Source organism: Sebastes umbrosus, chromosome 21, assembly GCF_015220745.1.
Source record: "Sebastes umbrosus isolate fSebUmb1 chromosome 21, fSebUmb1.pri, whole genome shotgun sequence".
NCBI lineage: Eukaryota > Metazoa > Chordata > Actinopteri > Perciformes > Sebastidae > Sebastes > Sebastes umbrosus.
The window spans coordinates 1,712,987-1,733,695 of NC_051289.1; the positions used below are offsets into that span (position 1 = coordinate 1,712,987).

Genomic DNA, 20,709 nt, shown 5'->3' on the forward strand with positions numbered 1-20,709 from the left:
TTTATCAAAACAAGTCAACAAATCTTTTTAAAAAAGGAGCCTTGAAAGAAAGGGGGGTGTCTCACAATCCTGGTCGATATGGTAGCTATATTATAAGCAGGTTAAGACGCTATATGTCATCTGTATGCACAAAAATAACACGGCCAAAAGAGGTGAGGACCAGCTAAAATCTGGCCCACGGCACCAGATTGGTCAGGACTGGCTCTGTTGTCTTCAAAATTAAGGTTACCTAAAATATGGCAGTCATTATGTCACCTGAAAGCTCTCTAAAATGTACAAATCTAAATCTGTAAGAGGTCAGAGGTAAAAATCTGTACCTGTACTGCGACTGCTCATTTCCTCCGACGTCAGTGCAGCGCAGTTTCTGCACCAGGATGCGGATGATGCTGATGAACAGGATGAAGTTGATCTTTAGAGAAACACAAAGACACAGAGAACCTGGTGATGAATAAAGCTTGTTCTTCAAAACCACAAAGAATCAAAATCAGAATCTGTGAAATCGCAGAGCAGTACGGCTACGAACTAGACATGTTACGATACTATTTTTTACTTCCCGACACCGATTCCAATACCTGAACTTGCGGCTGTTTACTACTGACCATGTATCTATAGTGGGCAGTAGTTTCCAGTGGTGGTAACTCGTAATATTATGACTTTTTTTCTCATATAGTTATGACTTTATTCTCATAATATTACGACTTTTTTTCTCGTTAAGTTTTGACTTTATTCTCGTTATATTACAACTTTTTTTCTCGTAATATTTTGACTTTATTCTCGTTATATTACGACTTTTTTTCTTGTAAAGTTATGCCTTTATTCTTGTAATATTACGACTTTTTTTCTCGTAAAGTTTTGACTTTATTCTCGTTATATTACAACTTTTTTTCTCGGAATATTATGACTTTATTCTCGTAATATTATGACTTTTTTTCTCGTTAAGTTCTGACTTTATTCTCGTAATATAACGACTTTTTTCTGGAAATCTCAGATGTTTTTTCCCTCAATGTGACCCTAATACTCCGTAGTAAATTTACACTTTAGCACATTCACAATCATTGCATTAGACTTATATACTATATACTTAGACTATAAACTGTGTTACCTTCATCACAATGAACAAATGTTTTGCGGCTCCAGACAGATTTTTTTTTTTTCCTAAAATGTCTCTTTAGAGAGTAAAGGTTGCTGACCCCTGGTCTAAACAAAAGTTAAAGCTCATTATAATAACTTGTTGGTGCAGAACTCACAATGACAGACGCCATGATGGGCCAGTTCATCACTCTTTCTGGGATGGGGTTTTCATTCATCTCCCAACAACTGAAAATAAGAACATAAATCAGTCACGTTTCTATAGTTTTTGAAAAATATATATTTTTAAAACCAGAGCTGCTAAACCTGCTGCTCTAAAGGGACCACCTCATTCACCACAATGTTATATTTTTGGAAATAAATGTTCCTCATGGTTAAAGTTGTGGTTCTCAAACTGGGAATCTGATTCATGTGGGAACAACAAACAAACAAATAGGAACGCTTTCATGCTAATAAAGCTGTTGAGATTCTTTTCAGACTAAAAGAAAGGCACTGAAGTCAAGATAATATTACAAGAAACATATTATGCATATTTTAAGACAAATGAAAATATTTTTTTTTACTTTGAATAATACTTTGTGTCTAAAAAAGTTCAATGAAAAAGCATAAAAAAATATTTTTTTAAATTAAATTAAAAATCATTCAAAAATCCAGAATCAATGCATATTATAAAAGTATTAAATATATAAAAAATAAATAATAATATTAGAATAAATATCTTGTTTTTGACATAATAAAACCAACCTGTATTTAATTATTTAACTTTATGTAATTTCTTCTAATTCGATTTACTACATTTTGCTGTTAATACTGCTGCGGTGCTGGTAGACGCCACTAGAGGCCGACAGTCATCTTGTTTTATTAAAGGTCCCAAATTGTAAAAAGTGAGATTTTCATGTCTTTTGGCAGGTTTAAGTGCTATATAAATACTGTTAAACTATCAAAACGCTCAATATACGGAGAAATACACACACAGCCCGTATTCAGAAATTGTGCGTTTGAAACAAGCCGTTGGGATTTCTGTCCTTTTGTGATGTCACAAATATACAATATATTTAGACCATTACACGGTTTTAAACATTCTAAATGTGTCCCAGTTTATTTCCTGTTGCAGTGTATGTGAATGACATCAGGTGACAGGAAGTAAACATGGACCCAAGCTGTAGCCTAGCAACACAGTTCTGTTGAAACGGAGCGTTTCAGACAGAGGGTGAATACAGGTATATTCAGACAGACAGTATGAGGAAAATAACGTTTTTTTTTAACATTACAGCATGTAAACATGCAACACAAAATACAAGTATGAACCTGAAAATGAGCACGATATGGGACCTTTAAGATGCTACATAAACACTCACCTGGTGTCCTCCAGGTTTATCCGACATATAATCCACGCTACCATGAAGACAAAAGGGATTCCTGAGAGACGAGAGGAGACAGGAAGTCTGTTTAGATTCACGAGGTGCCACGCAGGAAACATGACGTCTACACACACAGACACACAGATGTACATGAAACAGCTGGGGCTAAATGTTAATGCATTAGGGAGGAAGTGTTGGTAAAGTGGTGATGGATGGTGGAAGGAGGTGTTGCATGGCAGCAGAACGGATCTGAGCCAACAGGAGAGGAGCCAGGAGACTGTTTACCACCCGACCTTTCATGAAGCACACTGGTCCGCCTCACCAGCATGTCTGTCTGTGTTTTTGCAAGACAATTTCTGTAGAAAGGCAATAGGTTTGGTCTTCAGAGACTAGTTTTAAAAGGGCGGATTTACGCCACGTTAGTTCAGATCAGAAAGTCACACAATAACGCAAACAAACTAAGCGATGGATGCAGCGGTAGACCAGCAACTCCTGTGTTCTGAGAGGTACAATTGCTGTTTTTGTGAATGGAGTCTGGTGGCTTTGAAGACAGCGTTATAACGGCTTCAGTTCGCCGTCAGAACGGGCTGTCTGACGGCGAAGTAAAGCGGTGAAAATATTCTAAATATAGCGTACACATAAACTGATATTGATTTGTTTTCAGGGGGCTAAAACGTGTTTTTCTGCTGCTCTCGTACCCAGCCGCTTTCTGACGGGGAACTGAAGCAGTTATATCGCTCTCTTCAAAGCCACCAGACTACATTCACAAAAACAGTAATTTTACCTCACAGAACGCGGCAGTAATACATACAACAAGTGCTGGTGTTGTAGTGCAGCGTACCCCAGCCGATGAGCATGTAGGCGGAGAGGCGGGGGGAGTAGATGTGGATGACGAGCAGCAGCGTGTGCAGGTAGAGACCCTCCACCAGCAGCCAGAAGAAGTTGGCCATGATAAAGTAGTTGAAGAACACCAGGCTGGCCTTACAGCCCACCTACAACAACACACCTTATTACAGACATGTAGACAACAATTAGAGTAAACAAAAATGTCATTATACAGATTAAATCTCCTAGAACTAATTGACCAGTACTACCTGTTTCTAGTACCATGAAAATGTACATGAATATAAACATGTAATGCAAGTACTAATACATCGGTTTCAGAAAGAATACCCTGTTTAAAAAATATAAAGAAATAGTCCGACTACAACGCAACTGAAACCTTAAACATATAGTTGAAGTTTCAGCTTTAATGGCATCACACAATACAGGAACGCACAATGAAGTGCAGTTATAGCCTGTCGCCATCTTGGTTGTTTGGCCGTCGCCATCTTGGTTTTTGCCAATCGCCACATTTGTTTATGGCCGTCGCCATCTTGGTTTTTGCCCGTTGCCATCTTGGTTTAAGGCCGTTGCCATCTTGGTAGTTGGCCGTTGCCATCTTGGTTTTTGCCCGTTGCCATCTTGGTTTATGGCCGTTGCCATCTTGTTTTTTGCCCGTCGCCATCTCGGTTTTTGCCAATCACCATATTGGTTTATGGCCGTTGCCATCTTGGTAGTTGGCCGTTGCCATCTTGGTTTTTGCCCGTTGCCATCTTGGTTTATGGCCGTTGCCATCTTGTTTTTTGCCCGTCGCCATCTTGGTTTTTGCCAATCACCATCTTGGTTTATGGCCGTTGCCATCTTGGTAGTTGGCCATCGCCTTCTTGGTTTTTGCCCGTCGCCATCTTGGTTTTTGCCAATCGCCATCTTGGTAGTTGGCCGTCGCCATCTTGGTTTTTGCCCGTTGCCATCTTGGTAGTTGGCCGTCGCCATCTTGGTAGTTGGCCGTCGCCATCTTGGTTTTTACCCGTTGCCATCTTGTTTTTTTTGCCATTCGCCATATTGGTTTATGGCCGTTGCCATCTTGGTAGTTGGCAATCGCCTTCTTGGTATTTGCCCGTCACCTTTGCCCGTTGCCTTCTTGGTTTTTGCCCGTCGCCTACTTGGTTTTTGCCCGCGGCCATCTTGTTTTTTGCCCGCGGCCATCTTGGTTTTTGCCCGTCACCATCTTGGTAGTTGGACGAACAATTGGCTTTCACTTCTAATCAATATACGTTCTTTGCCTCCGTTGCCAAACTTTCATGCTTACACTTACGTACGTCATCATTGTTTGCAAAATGTAAAAGGGATCTTTTAAGTACAGAAAAACAGAAATGTAGTCACCAGTGAGGGTTGCGTGCTGCAGTCAGTGTTTTGGTCGTCTGAGAAGAGCAGCTCGTCTTTGATCAGCACGGCGGCGGCTCGCAGCATGAACGACAAAAACAAGTTCAGATGGATGTAGTTCCTCGTGCAGTGGAGCCTCCTGCATGCATATATAAATACACACACATATATATATATATATATATATATACATATACAATCACAGAGGAATGTTGAGAAGTGTGTTTATGGAGGGAGTCGTGGTGTGAAGCCAGTGAAGGATGTGGTATCTAAACACGCTGATAGCAGCCGAGTGAACAGCTGGAGTTGATCCAGCGTTCATCGGTCTCACACGTTCTCTACAACATACTGTTATCACCCTGAGTGCTCTGCGTGTTAGGAAACGTGTGTTTAAGACTGTAGGTTTATATTATATATCCTGACAGTAATCCTTAACATATGTATAGAGAGATTAAAGTTCCAGGGTTATGAAGGTTAAAGTAAATGTTGGAGCCTCGCACACATTCTTGACTCTAAACTGTCGACCATCATCATAAATGTCTATTAAAATAATCTGAAGTTCTTTGCAGCGATCGTATTTATGACTTCAAACATACGTGAGCTTAAGATAACGCTTCCACAAGATGATTTATAGTAAACTAAATCAGAACTGACATAAAAAAAGGCATTTAAATACATTCTTTGACTCTTTCTTTTCCCGCATCAGGAGCGACAGAATCGTCACCGCCGGAAGTTTTAACGTAGAAAAACTGTGACTTTGACTTTCTGAGCTGTATATTTTACTAAAAAAGATCCATCAACATTCAACCATTTGTTGTGGGTCCGATAATTGCAATAAAACGTCAGATTTTGCAGACTTTGGAACAACCATGGAGGCCTGAACACATCCGTTTAACAGCTGTAAATATTCTTTGTCAGATTTAAATGAACTTTAAAAAAAAATGTGTGGACTGTTTTTCATTTTTTGTAAAATACATATTGTGTATGTGTGGTTGTGTGACTGGTGGACAGATGAGTGTGTGTGTGTGTGTGTGTGTGTGTGTGTGTGTGTTTACCTGAACAAACAGATGATGATGGTGCTGGTGAGCAGAGTGATGAGGGACAGACTGTGGCCCAGAGTGGACAGGATCCTCACCACCCTGTAGAAGACCAGCTGGACACACAAACACACAACAAAATACCTTTAGTTATCAAAATATAGTTATTTATTTTCACTAATGGGTTTACTGTGTATATTATATTTATTTATTTGTTTTGTATATTGTTTGGACCCAAAAGTTTTATATTTTTGTGGGGAAAAAAAATCTGAGATTTCGAGAATAAAGTCATAATATTAAGACTTTTTTTCTCGTAAACTTATGACTTTATTCTCTTAATAATAACGATTTTTTTCGGTGTTTCTTTGTATGTTTGGTTAGATTTTTGGATGATAGGTGGATCGGATGATGGTTCAGGTTATTATTATTTCCAGGTTGTCCCCCCCCCACAGCACTCATTGAGTGTATTTTTACAGTGTGGAGAGGCTCTTTCACAATAAAAGCAGGGTCAGGATGAGACTCTGGTTCGTTTCAAAACAACACAAACTCTCCAAAAAACTCTGGACAGACAGGGATGATCTGCCCACTATGTGTGCGTGCGTGTGTGTGTGTGTGTGTGTGTGTGTGTGTGTGTGTGCACGTCGGTGCCTGGCGTTCATCGTTCTCTCGTCATCTATAAACAACATTCCCCGTGTCTGACATACCATCTGGTAATAAACCGGACATTCACACACTCTCTCTCAGTATATATATATATATAACATACTGTAGAGGCTTGGACACCGACACATACATCTAATGAGCACGTACGCATTACAAATACTATACTTGTGAGGACCCTAATTGACATAATGCTAATGCATAATCCAGGCGTGCAAAGTGCTGTACGTCCACTCGTGCAGCTGCCGCACTTCAGCATTATAATGAGACACTTTTACTTAAAGATTTCCATTTCTGGAGACTTTCTCCTCTCCGTCCTTCTTTCCATATTTCTTTTTTCATCCTTCACTTTCTCCTTAATTTCCCTCATTTCTTTCCTCCATTTCTCCCTTTAGTTCCGACCTTTCCTCCTTTTTTGTTCTCGTTCCTACTTTTCATCTTTCTCTCCGTTTCTTCACATGTTCCATCCTTCTATCCGTCCTTTTTTTCCTTTTTCCTCAGTCTTTTCCTGCTTCCGTCTTTTCTTTCCTTCTGACAGCAAAGTTTTCAAATTAATTTTCCTTATTGATGTTTTAACCTCTTCATGTGTATTGACACTCAAAAAGTAGAGAGAGTTTTTGTACTTCTGTATATTTCTTTACTTAAAGTCTCTGAAAACAAAGTTTAAAATCTGAGATAATTCTCTTTAATGTGAAACCATCTTGGTTCTGGGCCGTTCCCATCTTGGTTTTTGGCCGTCACCACCCTGGTTTTTGGCCGATGCGATCGTGGTTGTTGGCCGTCGCCATCTTGTTTTTTTTGCCATCGCCATCTTGTTTTTTTTGCCATCGCCATCTTGTTTTTTTGGCCGTAGCCATCTTGGTTTTTGGTTGTAGCCATCTTTGTTTTAGCCCGTTGCTGTCTTTGTTTTTGGCCGTCGCCATCTTGTTTTTTTTGCCGTCGCCATCTTGGTTTTTTGGTTTTGGGCCGTCACCATCTTGGTATTTGGCCGACACGATCGTGGTTGTTGGCCGTCGCCATCTTGGTTTTTGGTTTTTGGCCGTCACCATCTTGGTATTTGGCCGACACGATCGTGGTTGTTGGCCGTCGCCATCTTGTTTTTTTTTGCCATCGCCATCTTGTTTTTTTTGCCATCGCCATCTTGTTTTTTTGGCCGTAGCCATCTTGGTTTTTGGTTGTAGCCATCTTTGTTTTAGCCCGTTGCTGTCTTTGTTTTTGGCCGTCGCCATCTTGTTTTTTTTTGCCGTCGCCATCTTGGTTTTTTGGTTTTGGGCCGTCACCATCTTGGTATTTGGCCGACACGATCGTGGTTGTTGGCCGTCGCCATCTTGGTTTTTGGTTTTTGGCCATCGCCATCTTGGTTTTTGGCTGTAGCCATCTTTGTTTTAACCCGTTGCTGTCTTTGTTTTTGGCCGTCGCCATCTTGGTTTTTGGTTTTGGGCCATCTTGGTTTTTGGTTTTGGGCCATCTTGGTTTTTGGTTCTGGGCTGTCGCCATCTTGGTTTTTGATTTTGGGCCGTTGTTTTGAAGTTGTTAATCATTTAGAGTTTAAAACATCAGGAGTGTCTGTGGTTTCACCAGACTTGACAGTTTTAATTCAGACGTTGAGAAATCCTGCAGAGAAGGAAAATAACCCAAACTGTTTGGAGATTTCAGAATGCAGGACTTTCCCTGAGTAGTTTTCCATTATAGAAATACTACTTTTACTTCAGTAAAGTGTTTGAGTACTTCTTCTACCGCTCTCCGTCCACTCTAAATACACAAGGACAAATATGTGAGGATACACAGACAGTCACAGCCTGGCATCAGAGTGTCATTCCTGAGTTTGACTCTCAGGCCTTCTGGAGCTGATGACCTGCTGGCTCTGGTCTGCTGCAGCCACATTGCCTTCTATGTCCAAACGCATCTCCGTCCACAAACTCGTGGCTCGCTCGCCCCTTTCCGTCTTCCTCTCTGACACCAGGGAATTAAAGCCATGCTGAACTTTAGGCTGAACGGCTTCCTGGCTACGATAGAAGGCTAAATCTGGCGGACTGTCTTTATCTTATGCTCACGTGTGCTGCGTCTTAGATTCTGTATTTTCATTGCTGATATTTATTATTATCTTTTATCTCATTCATGTCTTATTTATTCCTTGTAAATATGCGTGAAGTCTTTTAATATAATGCACCATTTGAGGTTGATGCAACTGCAACTTCGTTATTCTTGCATAATGACTATAAAGTTCTTGATTGATTGAGCTAAAAATACACACAATTTTTATCTGCCAATATTTTAAAAGAAAGACTAAATTATTCACAAATTTAAATTCAAATACAAGTAGATGCATAATCAATATCAATACAAATATTTAATCACAATTAATCCCAGGATTGTCCATAGTCAATCATGATTAATCACAAACTGATCACACAGTTTTTATCTGTTCTAAATGAACCTTAAAGGGAGATTTGTCAAGTATTTAATCCTCTTATCAACATGCTAGTGTGCAAATCTGCTGCTTTATGTAAATGTATGTATATATTTATTATTAGAAATCAATTAACAACACAGAACAATGACAGATATTGTCCAGAAACCCTCACAGGTACTGCATTTAGCATAAAACAATATGCTCCAATCATAACATGTCAAACTGCAGCTCAACAGGCAACAACAGCTGTCAGTGTGTCAGTGTGCTGACTTGACTATGACTTGCCCCAAACTGCATGTGATTATCATAAAGTGTGCATGTCTGTAAAGGGGAGACTCGTGGGTACCCAGAGAACCCATTTACATTCAGACATCTGGAGGTCAGAGGTCAAGGGACCCCTTTGAAAATGGACATGACAGTTTTTCCTCGCCAAAATGTAGCGTATGTTTGGAGCGTTATTTAACCTCCTTTCTCAACAAGCTAGTATGACATCTGGAAGATCGATTGAGTTAATGCGTTGAAGAAATTAGTGGCGTTAAAACGAATTTGCGTTAACGCTTTATTATCGTGTTAGCCCTGGCAAAAAGTAATTAGATTTGTGCATTTTATTTTATGCTTCAGCTTAGTAGATATTATATAGTTATATTATATTAATTCATTATCTAGTCCAGCACTCTGCACTATTTTTATTCTTGTTTACTATTTACAGAAACAGTTGAATATACACAAGGTATGTTGTTATTCATTGTTGCTTTATATATATCTTATTTTTTACTTACTTGTATGAACATAATAGTTATCTTTTCTCAGCTTTGTTGTCCTTGTTTGTAGCTCTATGTCTATTTCTGTGTTAGTACATTTAGAGCAATGAAAAACCGGAGTCAGATTCCTGGTATGTGTTCACATACTGAGCCAATAAAGCAGATTCTGATTCTGATAGATGGCGAAGAGACGACAGGAAACGAGGGAGATGAGAGATGTAACACAGCCTTGGCTTGTGGTTCATAGTCGACGTCTTAATCTCAGCGGCGCCCTGATTTTGGTTCTTAATGTTGTGCTTTCAGCGGTTTATTTCACTGCAGCTGCAGTGTGTGAATCAGAGTGAGCAACCTAAAATAATTCACGTTAAAAAAAAGTCTGGCTGGATTTACGCAGATGTTTGGCCGACTCAGTTTGGCTACCTGAGAGGTTTTTCCTTTATCAGTATTTTCATAAACCACACTGCTTCAGGTGGATTTTCCGGGGTGTCACAGACATTCGACAGAGGTTTCGTTGTGTTAACAGATGTGCTGTGTAAAGAAGAAAAGACAAACGATGTGTTCAGGGACTCTCTTGTCTGTGTGTTTGGCATCATTTACATTCTTTTCAGCTCAAACTGGGCAGTTTCTCATGTTGCCACACCATACTAGTGCACAATAAATTACTTTCTGAGCGATGTGTTTCAACAAGTCGCTGCCTCTTGTCGAGCGAATCAAAATAAAATGTGATTTGTCTATCGCTTCCATGTGTTAACGGACATTTGCATAAAGCTTTCTCAACTTCCCCACATCGATCGTAGGACACGTTTGAGTCAATTTTTTAGGTTAAATTCACAATAAATGTCCTGAGTCAACATGTGTGACCGGGGACATTCAAGTTTGTTGATTCAAAGGTCTGTTCTGTCGTCACAGGGTCATCGTTCAGAGAGGACGATCAGCTGTGTGTGAAGTGTGAGTATCTGTGCGAGTGCCAGCGGTGACGTCTGGTCTCCGCTGAATGTTTCCCAGACGGAAAACCTCCGTCGCTTCCACAGGAAACAAATAGAAGCTTCACTGGGAGTCAGAGAGCGGGATCCCACACCTGAGGGGCTCTGGAGAGAATCACAATCCAGCTGTGTGTGTGTGTGTGTGTGTGTGTGCTGTTAACATAAATCTTTATGTTCTGCTGTTTTCTGTCGAGCTGCTCAGATGAGTGTACAGCACATGATTTATTAGCTTCTGTACTATTTAATTACTGTTAGGTTAACTTACTCAGCCCCTCAGGTTGGTGCTTCAACCACACACTGTATATAAGAAGTGGACGTAGTCACGGTGACGTCACCGATTTGGTTTGTTGACTACGGTTTTGAAGCCTTGAGTTCGACATTTTTGCCGTTGACGTTTTGGCTGTCGTCATTTAGTTTTTTTGCAACGAGAAGTGACATGAGAGGGTGGAGATAAGTACAACCGAACGCTGAATAAAACATTTTTAGGCGACCAAAATGTTATAATTAACTTTGATGAAGTGAAAACACGGACAACTTCCAGACCGGACAACGCAACCTGTCAATCACAAGGTAGCCCCGCCCTGAAGCATCCCCTGCTTTATGGTCTATCTGACTCTAAATGGGAACATCATTTACTAAATGAACATCATGCTGTATTGAAGAAGACTTGAAACTAGCGATTGAGACCAAAAACTCATTTTTACAATGTTTCCTGAGATAATAAGTCAAGTGAGAAGTAGGCTCATTTTCTCATAGACTTCTATACAATTAAATAAAAACAATCACAACAATTAGTCAACTAAATTAACTAAGTATGTCTTTTCAACACAGGCTGGGAACACAGTGCTATTGCTTGGGTTGGCAAACATGATCGGAATTATCATTTATATGTACCAGAGTAAAATGGTCCCTTCTTCTTCCAGAGGAGTGTGTGGCATGAACTCAGCGTGGACACAATAATGGTTCCGGATATTCTCTTAAACCTGGATGTTACCTGCTTGTTTAAAGCTCAGTATAAACCGATCCTGGAATGCAGCCGCGACTACAAGCAATAACTGGGAAGGTCAGAAGGTATAAGCTCCGTGGCATCACAGAGGACGCCGCCTCGGGTTAAAACACACACAGATACAAACACACCGACACAGGCTCAATGTAAAGAGAACAGACCGTCTGGTGGTTGAAACATTCACAGGGTTAACTATGCTGTCATTCTGCTTCCTGTGACGAGGGGAAATACATTCCTCCAGTTTACCTTCAGACGAGGGCGGATTAGAGAGCAGAGAGCGCCAAGACCAGCAGCTGAACCCCAAAACTCAGCTGGAGGAGCTGAGAGTTTAAGCCGATGTCTCGCCACAACAAGATGCCGTGTTCAAGACTGTGAACACTCAGCTGCTCTCCAGCGGTGGAGGAAGTATTCAGATCCTTTACTGCAGTAAAAAGTACTAATACCACACTGTGAAAATACTTGTGTATTAAAAAAGGCGGTTGCTAACAAGTGGCTAAATGAGACGACTAAACGCCATCACGGCGACTCGTCCTCCTCTACCGCCCTGTTGTGAATACTCGTGCTCATGTGACCGTGGTCTAGTTCGTTTATAGGCTAACCAGATATAGAGGGCTCCAGGGATGACGTCTTTTCGTCGGCAAACCAGGAAGTTAGCATCGCCCTGATTCCCTCGATAAAAACCCAACGGGATTGTTCCACTGGGTTTTGGGATTTTTGCAGAAAATAATCTCTGTGGTAAACACACGTTTATGATACTGACATGTTTTGTTCAGCAAGATAATCTCCACTAATGAACACCACTTTTATGACTTTTGAAGTGTGAATGCAATCGGCAGAAGTAAACAGGACGAGTCGGCGTCATGACGTTTAGTCGTCTCATTTAGCCACTTTTTTAATATACTTAAAGACTTAAAAAATCACGAGTGGGGTATTTATTGACGTATTTTATATCGTAGAACAAAACTTTAAAATCTCTTCAGCTTGTGTTAAACCACAGACCTTATTTCAGACATCTAACTAAAAACCCATTGACTTCCAGACGAGAGAACAGGAAGTGCTAAAATGCTAACTCATTTCGGGGTTTTAGGACTCATTCCTGTAGCTCTATATTTAGTCTATCGTGCTAGATATCTGGGATGTGTCCACGATTCATCAGTTCAATCAGGGCTAACGTCGTGTAGTGTGAACTAGCAACTCAATCTCATGGGAAGGTGAATAAATAGCACGCATTACAAGGACATAACGTGGGTCATGAGAACGCTTTTTAGCCTGTTTGTGTTATTTTTACGCCACGCAACAAAACTACAGTAACGGCCACAAAACCACTTACTTAGGTTTAGGAAAACATCATGGCTGGACTTAAAATAAGTAGGTAAACTAGGTCAAATATGTACGGAAACAACATAAAAGTACTTCAAAATAACTCAACAACACTTTGGGAGATGAACACCGGTCTCCTGGTTGAAAGTCCTGTATTTGTTGGACCCATCTACGTCACTAGCTCTGAGCATAGCATATTTATGATGTGTTTACATTGCAACGAGGACACGATGAAGGAAAAGGCCGATTTCACGGTGGTCCGAGGAGAGATAGAGGAGCCGAGCCGAGCGATCAGCTGGAGGTCAGTGATCTGTCAGCCAAAAACTCTCCTTCCTCTCTCTCTCTCTCTCTCTCTCTCCTCACATCTGATCTCCTCTCTCAACCTCGACCCTCCTCTTCGTTTATCTCTGTCAGAGCGCCTTCTTTGAACAGATAAACAGACGCTGAGAGATGCTGACACGCTAGGCTGAAATGGAATCAGCCTTTTTACTCCACCATACGAACGCTGAAACTGAAACTGGTGAGATTTTAATCTGATCATCGGAGAGACCAAAACACTCAATATATGGTGGATTCATGCGTCTTTAGTGTTTGAATTTAGTAACTTTAAAATCAATCTTTAAGTACGTTTGTTTTATATAAATAGTTTAATCAAATGTATTTTGTTTGTTTGATTTTACAAATTCTTTAGTTTGTTCTTCTGACCATCAGCCGTTTGCTTCACCCTGTTTTTCATTTTCATATCTGCAGTAAAAGCTTCAGTTTTAAAGGACATGTTCACATTTAAAAGGGACTGTATGTAACTTTTTACACGTATAAATCGTGTTTTTACTGCCAACGTGTGAACAGGTTGTAACCCAACCTAAAAAATTAGACCTTGTGCGACTTTCTGGGTCGTAGACTTTCAGCCTGTAGACTGGTTTTAGTGTGAAGAAGCCGGGCCGGTTTTTCCAGGGAAATCCAACAGATGTGACATCGCTAACGGCAACGAGACTTTAATAGTTCAAAGTCCTGTGACCTCTTTTAAAGTTCAAATGAAGTTGCAAAAAATGTGTTGATAAATGCAGAATACTGAGAAAAACTCTCTGGAACTGACTGAAAAAAGGCTTTTTAAAATCAGATCATTGAATCTGGGTCTGTGGTTGTTTCTGTTGAACAAAGCATTTAAAGTGGGTCAAAACAGAGATATGATCCGGTGATGTGTCGACACCACAGACTGAATATGGAGGCGAGCACTTCCTGCTCTGCTGCGTGGGACTTTGCACGTACACTTGTTCTGATTGAAAACACGAAAGGAAACCGTCGTGGTATTAAACCCTGAACACAGTTTCTGATGATTTAACTGTATTTGTAGGGGTCTAAACTGGGTTTATGATGATTAAACTGGATTTGTAGGGTTCTTAACTGTGTTTAATATGATTAAACTGGATTTGTAGGGGTCTAAACTGGGTTTATGATGGTTTAACTGGATTTGTAGGGGTCTTAACTGGGTTTATGATGGTTTAACTGGATTTGTAGGGGTCTAAACTAGGTTTATGATGATTAAACTGGATTTGTAGGGGTCTAAACTAGGTTTATGATGATTAAACTGGATTTGTAGGGGTCTAAACTGGGTTTATGATGATTAAACTGGATTTGTAGGGGTCTAAACTGGGTTTATGATGATTTAACTGGATTTGTAGGGGTCTAAACTAGGTTTATGATGATTAAACTGGATTTGTAGGGGTCTAAACTGGGTTTATGATGATTAAACTGGATTTGTAGGGGTCTAAACTGGGTTTATGATGATTAAACTGGATTTGTAGGGGTCTAAACTGGGTTTATGATGATTAAACTGGATTTGTAGGGGTCTAAACTGGGTTTATGATGATTTAACTGGATTTGTAGGGGTCTAAACTAGGTTTATGATGATTAAACTGGATTTGTAGGGGTCTAAACTGGGTTTATGATGATTAAACTGGATTTGTAGGGGTCTAAACTGGGTTTATGATGGTTTAACTGGATTTGTAGGGGTCTAAACTGGGTTTATGATGATTAAACTGGATTTGTAGGGGTCTAAACTGGGTTTATGATGGTTTAACTGGATTTGTAGGGGTCTAAACTGGGTTTATGATGGTTTAACTGGATTTGTAGGGGTCTAAACTGGGTCTAAACTAATGGGTCATTTTGTATCAACTGTTTTTTTATCTGTATTGTAAAATTGCAAACTCTTAATAAAAAAGGCAGCTTATTAAAACGTTCTCTGTTTGTATTGTTGCACAACCAGACATGAAACTTGAAGTTTCTGCAGCAGCTTCACAGCGGAGATGAAACCGAACACACAGAGCTCAGATCAGATGGTAATCTGCACCGTGCACACACTCACCATCATCATCGGTAACTAACTGTACCCACGCAGCACAAACAGAACGTCACACAGAAAGTGAACAGACTCTGAACTCACCTCGCCGGGTTCATCGGTGATGTCGGACCAGCAGGCGATGGTGATGGCGGGGTAGACGTCAGACCAACCTCTCTCTGTGCAGTTCCTGCTGATGTTACCTGAGACACACAGCATTTTTAGTTTTAGTTTACTTGCTCAGTGTCTCCGTGGCGTCATGTTAACTGTATGTCACTACATGTCTGATACTGGACTTATTAAATAAAAGCATTGCAGCAGCGGACTGGAAAAGGTCGGTCATATTGGAGGTCCTCGTCTGTTGGCAGCAGTCGCAGCAGATTGTGTTTCTAAACTGTCTCATTGTAAATAACACTTGATTTGTGCTCCACAGCAGCATGTTTGTTAAAGAGGCTGCTGGCCGGCTGACAGTTTGTTCACGTTAACTGAGCTGAACTCCTCTCAGGGGACGAGTACGGTGGCCAAGAGGGACCCAACACACTGCAAACATCTGCACTTTATTATTGTTATTTATTTATTTAGTGCATGTGACACACTTGTGAGAGGTACCTGCTCTGGAGTGTTAACACGTTTAAATAAAGTTTTTATATTAGTACAAACTGACAGCTGTTTGTCTTAATGATGCTCCCATTCACATCGAGAGATAAACTGGACTTTAAAACACTGAAGTCCATCAAGGAAAACCCAACGGATGCGACGTCATGGACGCTTGTGAGCGCCTTTACGCTTTTCAGCTCCACTACAGGGCCAACAGTGTGCAACTAACTGCTAACGCTAACGAACAACCAGCCGCCACCACAACTCAGACTCCACGGAAGCACAACAAAACAAAGTTATATGTAGTGAAGCCCGTCCAGCAAAACAGAAATGTTGACAGGTCAGCTAACATTACTGCCAAGCATGTGAAATATACAGTGACATTATGGTTTTAGCTGGCTAATGTTGCTAATACTACTAATATTGAGTTGAGTGGATAACTTCCACTAGTTATTACAGACTCTCTGGGCGGATGTGGTCGGTAAATCAGCTAGCGTTCCTTTTGCAAAATACGTTACACGGCACGAACCTGGTGTTGGTTGTTTCGTAACGTCAGCTGATGAAGTCATTTGCAAATGGAAAGCTGGCTGATTAACCAGCCAGATCAGCACGGGGAGTTGGATTCGGTCTTGTTTGTGTCGCCAAACTGTTTTGACTGTTTTCTTACTGAGAATTAAAGCTGCAGTAGTCAGTATATATATTTGGCATCATTGGGCAAAAATCCCATAATAACCTTTCATCATATTGTAATTCAAGTGTTCTGAGAGAGAACTAGACTTCTGTTCCTCCTTATGGCTCTGTTTTCAGGCTTTAGAACATCTAGCCCGTGACGGGAGACCTTGACCAATCGCAGGTCATTTCAGAGAGAGAGCGTTCCTATTGGCTGTGCTCCGGTCATGTGACCGGTGCTTGGCGTTCCTTCACCAGATTTCACAATGGTGACGACGTCACAAACTTTCTCATTTTACAGCTAAACCGTGCACTACAAGATGATTCTGAGAACATCTGAGGAGAGAAATAGACATTAACGTAACAGAATATTGATTCATATTTGATCAGCGCTGCCTAGTTTGACCGTTTGGTCGGAGTTCAGAGTGATTGACAGCCAGCTCACATAGACAGCAGATGGACAGCAGACCTCAGATCAGCTCTGACTGCTTGTTCTCCTCCGGTCTGTGAAATCTTACAGATGCCGTTAGGAGCACCGGAGGACACAGAGGAACATGATTTTTTTCAGGTTACCTGTTTCCTGTTCTACTGTCATGATATAGCGACCGTTTTATAAAAATAACCTTTTTTTTTTTAATCATATTTGCTCCAATCTCGCCTACTGATGCTTTAAATGAGAAGATTGATACCATTTTCATATACGAAAATGGTATCAATCTTCTCATCTAACTCTGAGCAAGAAAGTAAATAAGTATATTTTCCAAAAATTCAAAGCATCGTAATTTAAGATGCTTTTAGAAATGACAGTAGATGATCGTAGGAGGCGAGGGGCATCTTAAGAACCTGCAGGAGCCAAACATTTTTCATTGTTAAATTGAATATATAAACGTAAGTAGAAATTTAAGAGCGTGAGTTGAAGCACTCTTAAACGATCGCAGTGAAAGATTAACTGAAATGGAGCCCAGATGTTTTCACTAAAATTCAACTTCTGTCACCAAATAAAAGCTGAAGTTGCCGTTAATCTCCACCATTAGAAACAGACTTTACTGTTGTTCTCATATCTATAAAGTCTTCTCGTCTCTCTTGCACATCTGTCAGCAGAGACAGAGAGCAGTTCCAGATGTTGACAGACTGGAGAGAGAGAGAGTATATTTAACGGCCAGCGACTTGTGATGTTGAGCAGCCGCTGATTACACGCCTCATCTTTTAACCATCTAATGCTCTCCGTGTCTGCAGGGGGGGAGCGCTGACAGATGCTGCTGAGGGGAACCACGGAGAAAGTGTGCCAGCCCAGATGTTGTCAGCTGCCCCGTGAATACACACGGTGAAAATGAGGCAGATGCAGAGAGAGTGAGGGAAGGTTAAGAGCCAGCAGGGAGAGAGGGATGATGGGAGAGGAAAGGGAGGAGAGGAGGAGGAGGGATGAAAGACCTGCCGGCCTGTAACGTATGCAGATGACAGAGGATGAAGAGGATCAAAGAGAGGAGAGACGAGAGGCATTCAACATGATGGATGAAGCAGAGTGAGTTGACTGAAAGATGAGAGTTTAGCTGTGAGAGGAGGAAGCTGGGAGGAAGGACACGGCTGAGCTGAAGTCACGATTCCACACAGACTGAGGACCGACGAGCTGCAGACAATTATTGATGATTATTAAACCAAAACTCATAAATTAATTATTTTTTTCTCAGCGTTTCTGACAGTTTCATGAACCGCTAGCATTACTCTTTTAGTTATAAATTAATTTAAAGGGACTGTATGTACGTTTTTACACGTATATCCGTGCAGTTTGTGTTGGAGGCTGGTCGTTTGTTGGTGTTAACAGACTCCATTTCTAACCAAACGTTAGCTATCGTTGCACACCGTTAGCCCTGTAAGCGGAGCTGAAAAATTAAAAAGGCACTCGTGAGCGTGCATGGCGTCACATCCGTTAAATTTACAGAAAAAAATGAAAAATGTCTCCCATTCTTCACATTAAAAGCATGTTTGTAAGAATCAGAAATGTCTTGTTAACAGCAACACCTGTGGCCGTTAAGTCAACGGAAGACAACGTCGGGTTCGCGCTTGTGCTCGCTCTACATAGACATGAAGGAGCATCGCTCAACACAGTGAGGCGACACACGTCAGCTAAAAGCACAATATCTCTCTATATTTCAGCTGCTTGGCAGTAATGTTAGCTGACCAGACGAAGGTCTCTCCATGAATCAATGCTGATCCTAGTGTTGGCTTTTCCCGCCTCAGCCTCCCGACCGCGGCCGGAGGGAACGGGGGAGACGCCGGAGTTTTGGTCGGAGACGATAATGTTTCTCGCTGCAGAGCCCCGTCACTTCACAAGACACGGGAAACCTCTGTTGGTCTGGAGGAGCTGCAGCAGTTATTTCTGCACAAACGTCCACTGTACATTCACTAGATATTCTCTTCCCTCCGGCTGCGGGTGGAGACAATAACTTTACTCGCTGCTGAGGCGGGAAAAGCCAACACTAGGATCAGCATTGATTCATGGAGAGACCTTGGTCTGGTCAGCTAACATTACTGCCAAGCAGTTGAAATATAGAGTGATATTGTGCTTTTAGCTGACGTGTGTCTCCTCACTGTGTTTAGCGATGCTCGTTCATGTCTATGTAGAGCGAGCAAGCGCGAGCCCGACGCTGACTTTCGTTGACTTAACGGCCACAGGTGTCGCTGTTAACAAGCATTTCTGAAAGTCACAAACAGTCCCTTTAAAGTGCCTTCAGACATTTTGTAATTTGTATAATTATAAAACAAAACAAGAGGAGAGGTCATAAAAAAAGCATCGACTTTCGACTCATCGACATTCCCATTAACTTCCAGATATTCCCAGTTACAGATTTGAACATTAGCATCAGATACGATGATGATGATGATGATGATGATGATGATGATGATGATGATGATGATGAGGATGATAATAATGTCAGACTCACCGTTTTTCCCAAACAGGCGCAGGATGGGGGAGGGGCAGGGCAGGGTCATCACCTCGCCGACCACCGCGCTCTGCCAACACGAGACATTGTTCCACTCGCCGTGACATCCTGCACACACACACACACACACACACACACACACACAGACACACACACATTAGAGGTATAAATCAGACTCACAACTTCCTGTTTGGCTGAGCGACCGGTTTCATCTCACTGATGTTCTGCCTGTTGCTGAACCAACAGTCAGGACACATAAATCAACATGAAAGCCTCTGGATCCTCTGAAGTTCACTGCACATTCACAAATCTATCACCTCACACTCATTCTTTATAGAAACAATGAAATTAGGATTATTTTAAGAGAAAAAAACAACTAAATCTTACTCTTAAAGGAACATAGTGCAGCTCTAAATGTTGTTTATGCCACTCAGTCTGCTATTGCAGGAATATTTCAAGCTTTAAAAACTTCATTTAAGCCTCATTTTGCAATTTAAGGTGCAAGAAATTATTTCTAAAGCATGAAACAATATTTTTGCGACTTCAGATATAACTCTGCTTCATCGTTTTAAATAAAACTCTGCCGTCACGTCTGCTAAAGGAATTTAGGAAGTTCTGCACACTTAAATTTTCTTACAATTCTTTGTTGTCAAACAAATATTAAAATATAGTTGTCCAGTAATCAGTGTATAATGTTCTTTATGTGATGTAAACATAATAGAGATTCTTCTTTTACATCTTTTCTTTCTCCTCAAAGAACAGATTTAAATAATGTTTTCATCACTTATTTATACGTGTTATAAGCAACTACAAATCAAAACGTAGGAGGATCAGAGGTGGAGGAAATACTTCTACTTATGTAAAAGTAGCAATGCCACAGTGTAGAAATACTTTTACTGTCATAAATAAAAGCTCTGCATTCAAAATGTTATTAAATAATAAAGTATCAGCATCAAAATATACTTAAATTACCAAGAAAAGTACAAATTTTGTGGAGCGAAAATGTCCATTAAATGGATTCCTCTGTGTCTTTGCCTGTGTAAAAAAGAGACTTAGAAATTAAATAACAATTAAATATTTTAATCGATTGACAGCCCTAATAATAATAAATCATAATTTATTAGGTGATCATATTTTGTATTAATAATCTCAATCGGCAAAGGAACTTCTGACACTGGTGAACCACAAATGTGACCTGATGAGACTCTGATGGTGGTTTGATGGCGATGGTCCAGATACAACACAGTTTATCTGAGTGTAATTAACACACCTATACACACACACAACTATACACACACACATATATACTGTGTATGTCCATAGACAGG

At 40.7% G+C, this 20,709-nt stretch overlaps 1 protein-coding gene across 1 annotated transcript in view; it reads right to left on the reverse strand.

Annotated features, from left to right (window-relative positions):
- Positions 1 to 20,709, reverse strand: part of LOC119480194 (vasoactive intestinal polypeptide receptor 2-like) — a 30,519-nt gene that overhangs the window by 1,985 nt on the left and 7,825 nt on the right. The window contains exons 3-10 of the mRNA XM_037756234.1: positions 19,382 to 19,489; positions 15,279 to 15,376; positions 5,711 to 5,808; positions 4,656 to 4,794; positions 3,292 to 3,442; positions 2,448 to 2,508; positions 1,248 to 1,317; positions 318 to 409 (exon numbers count right to left, since the gene is read on the reverse strand). Of these exons, the coding sequence (XP_037612162.1) occupies positions 318 to 409; positions 1,248 to 1,317; positions 2,448 to 2,508; positions 3,292 to 3,442; positions 4,656 to 4,794; positions 5,711 to 5,808; positions 15,279 to 15,376; positions 19,382 to 19,489 (817 nt within the window). The remainder of the gene's footprint in view (positions 1 to 317; positions 410 to 1,247; positions 1,318 to 2,447; positions 2,509 to 3,291; positions 3,443 to 4,655; positions 4,795 to 5,710; positions 5,809 to 15,278; positions 15,377 to 19,381; positions 19,490 to 20,709) is intronic.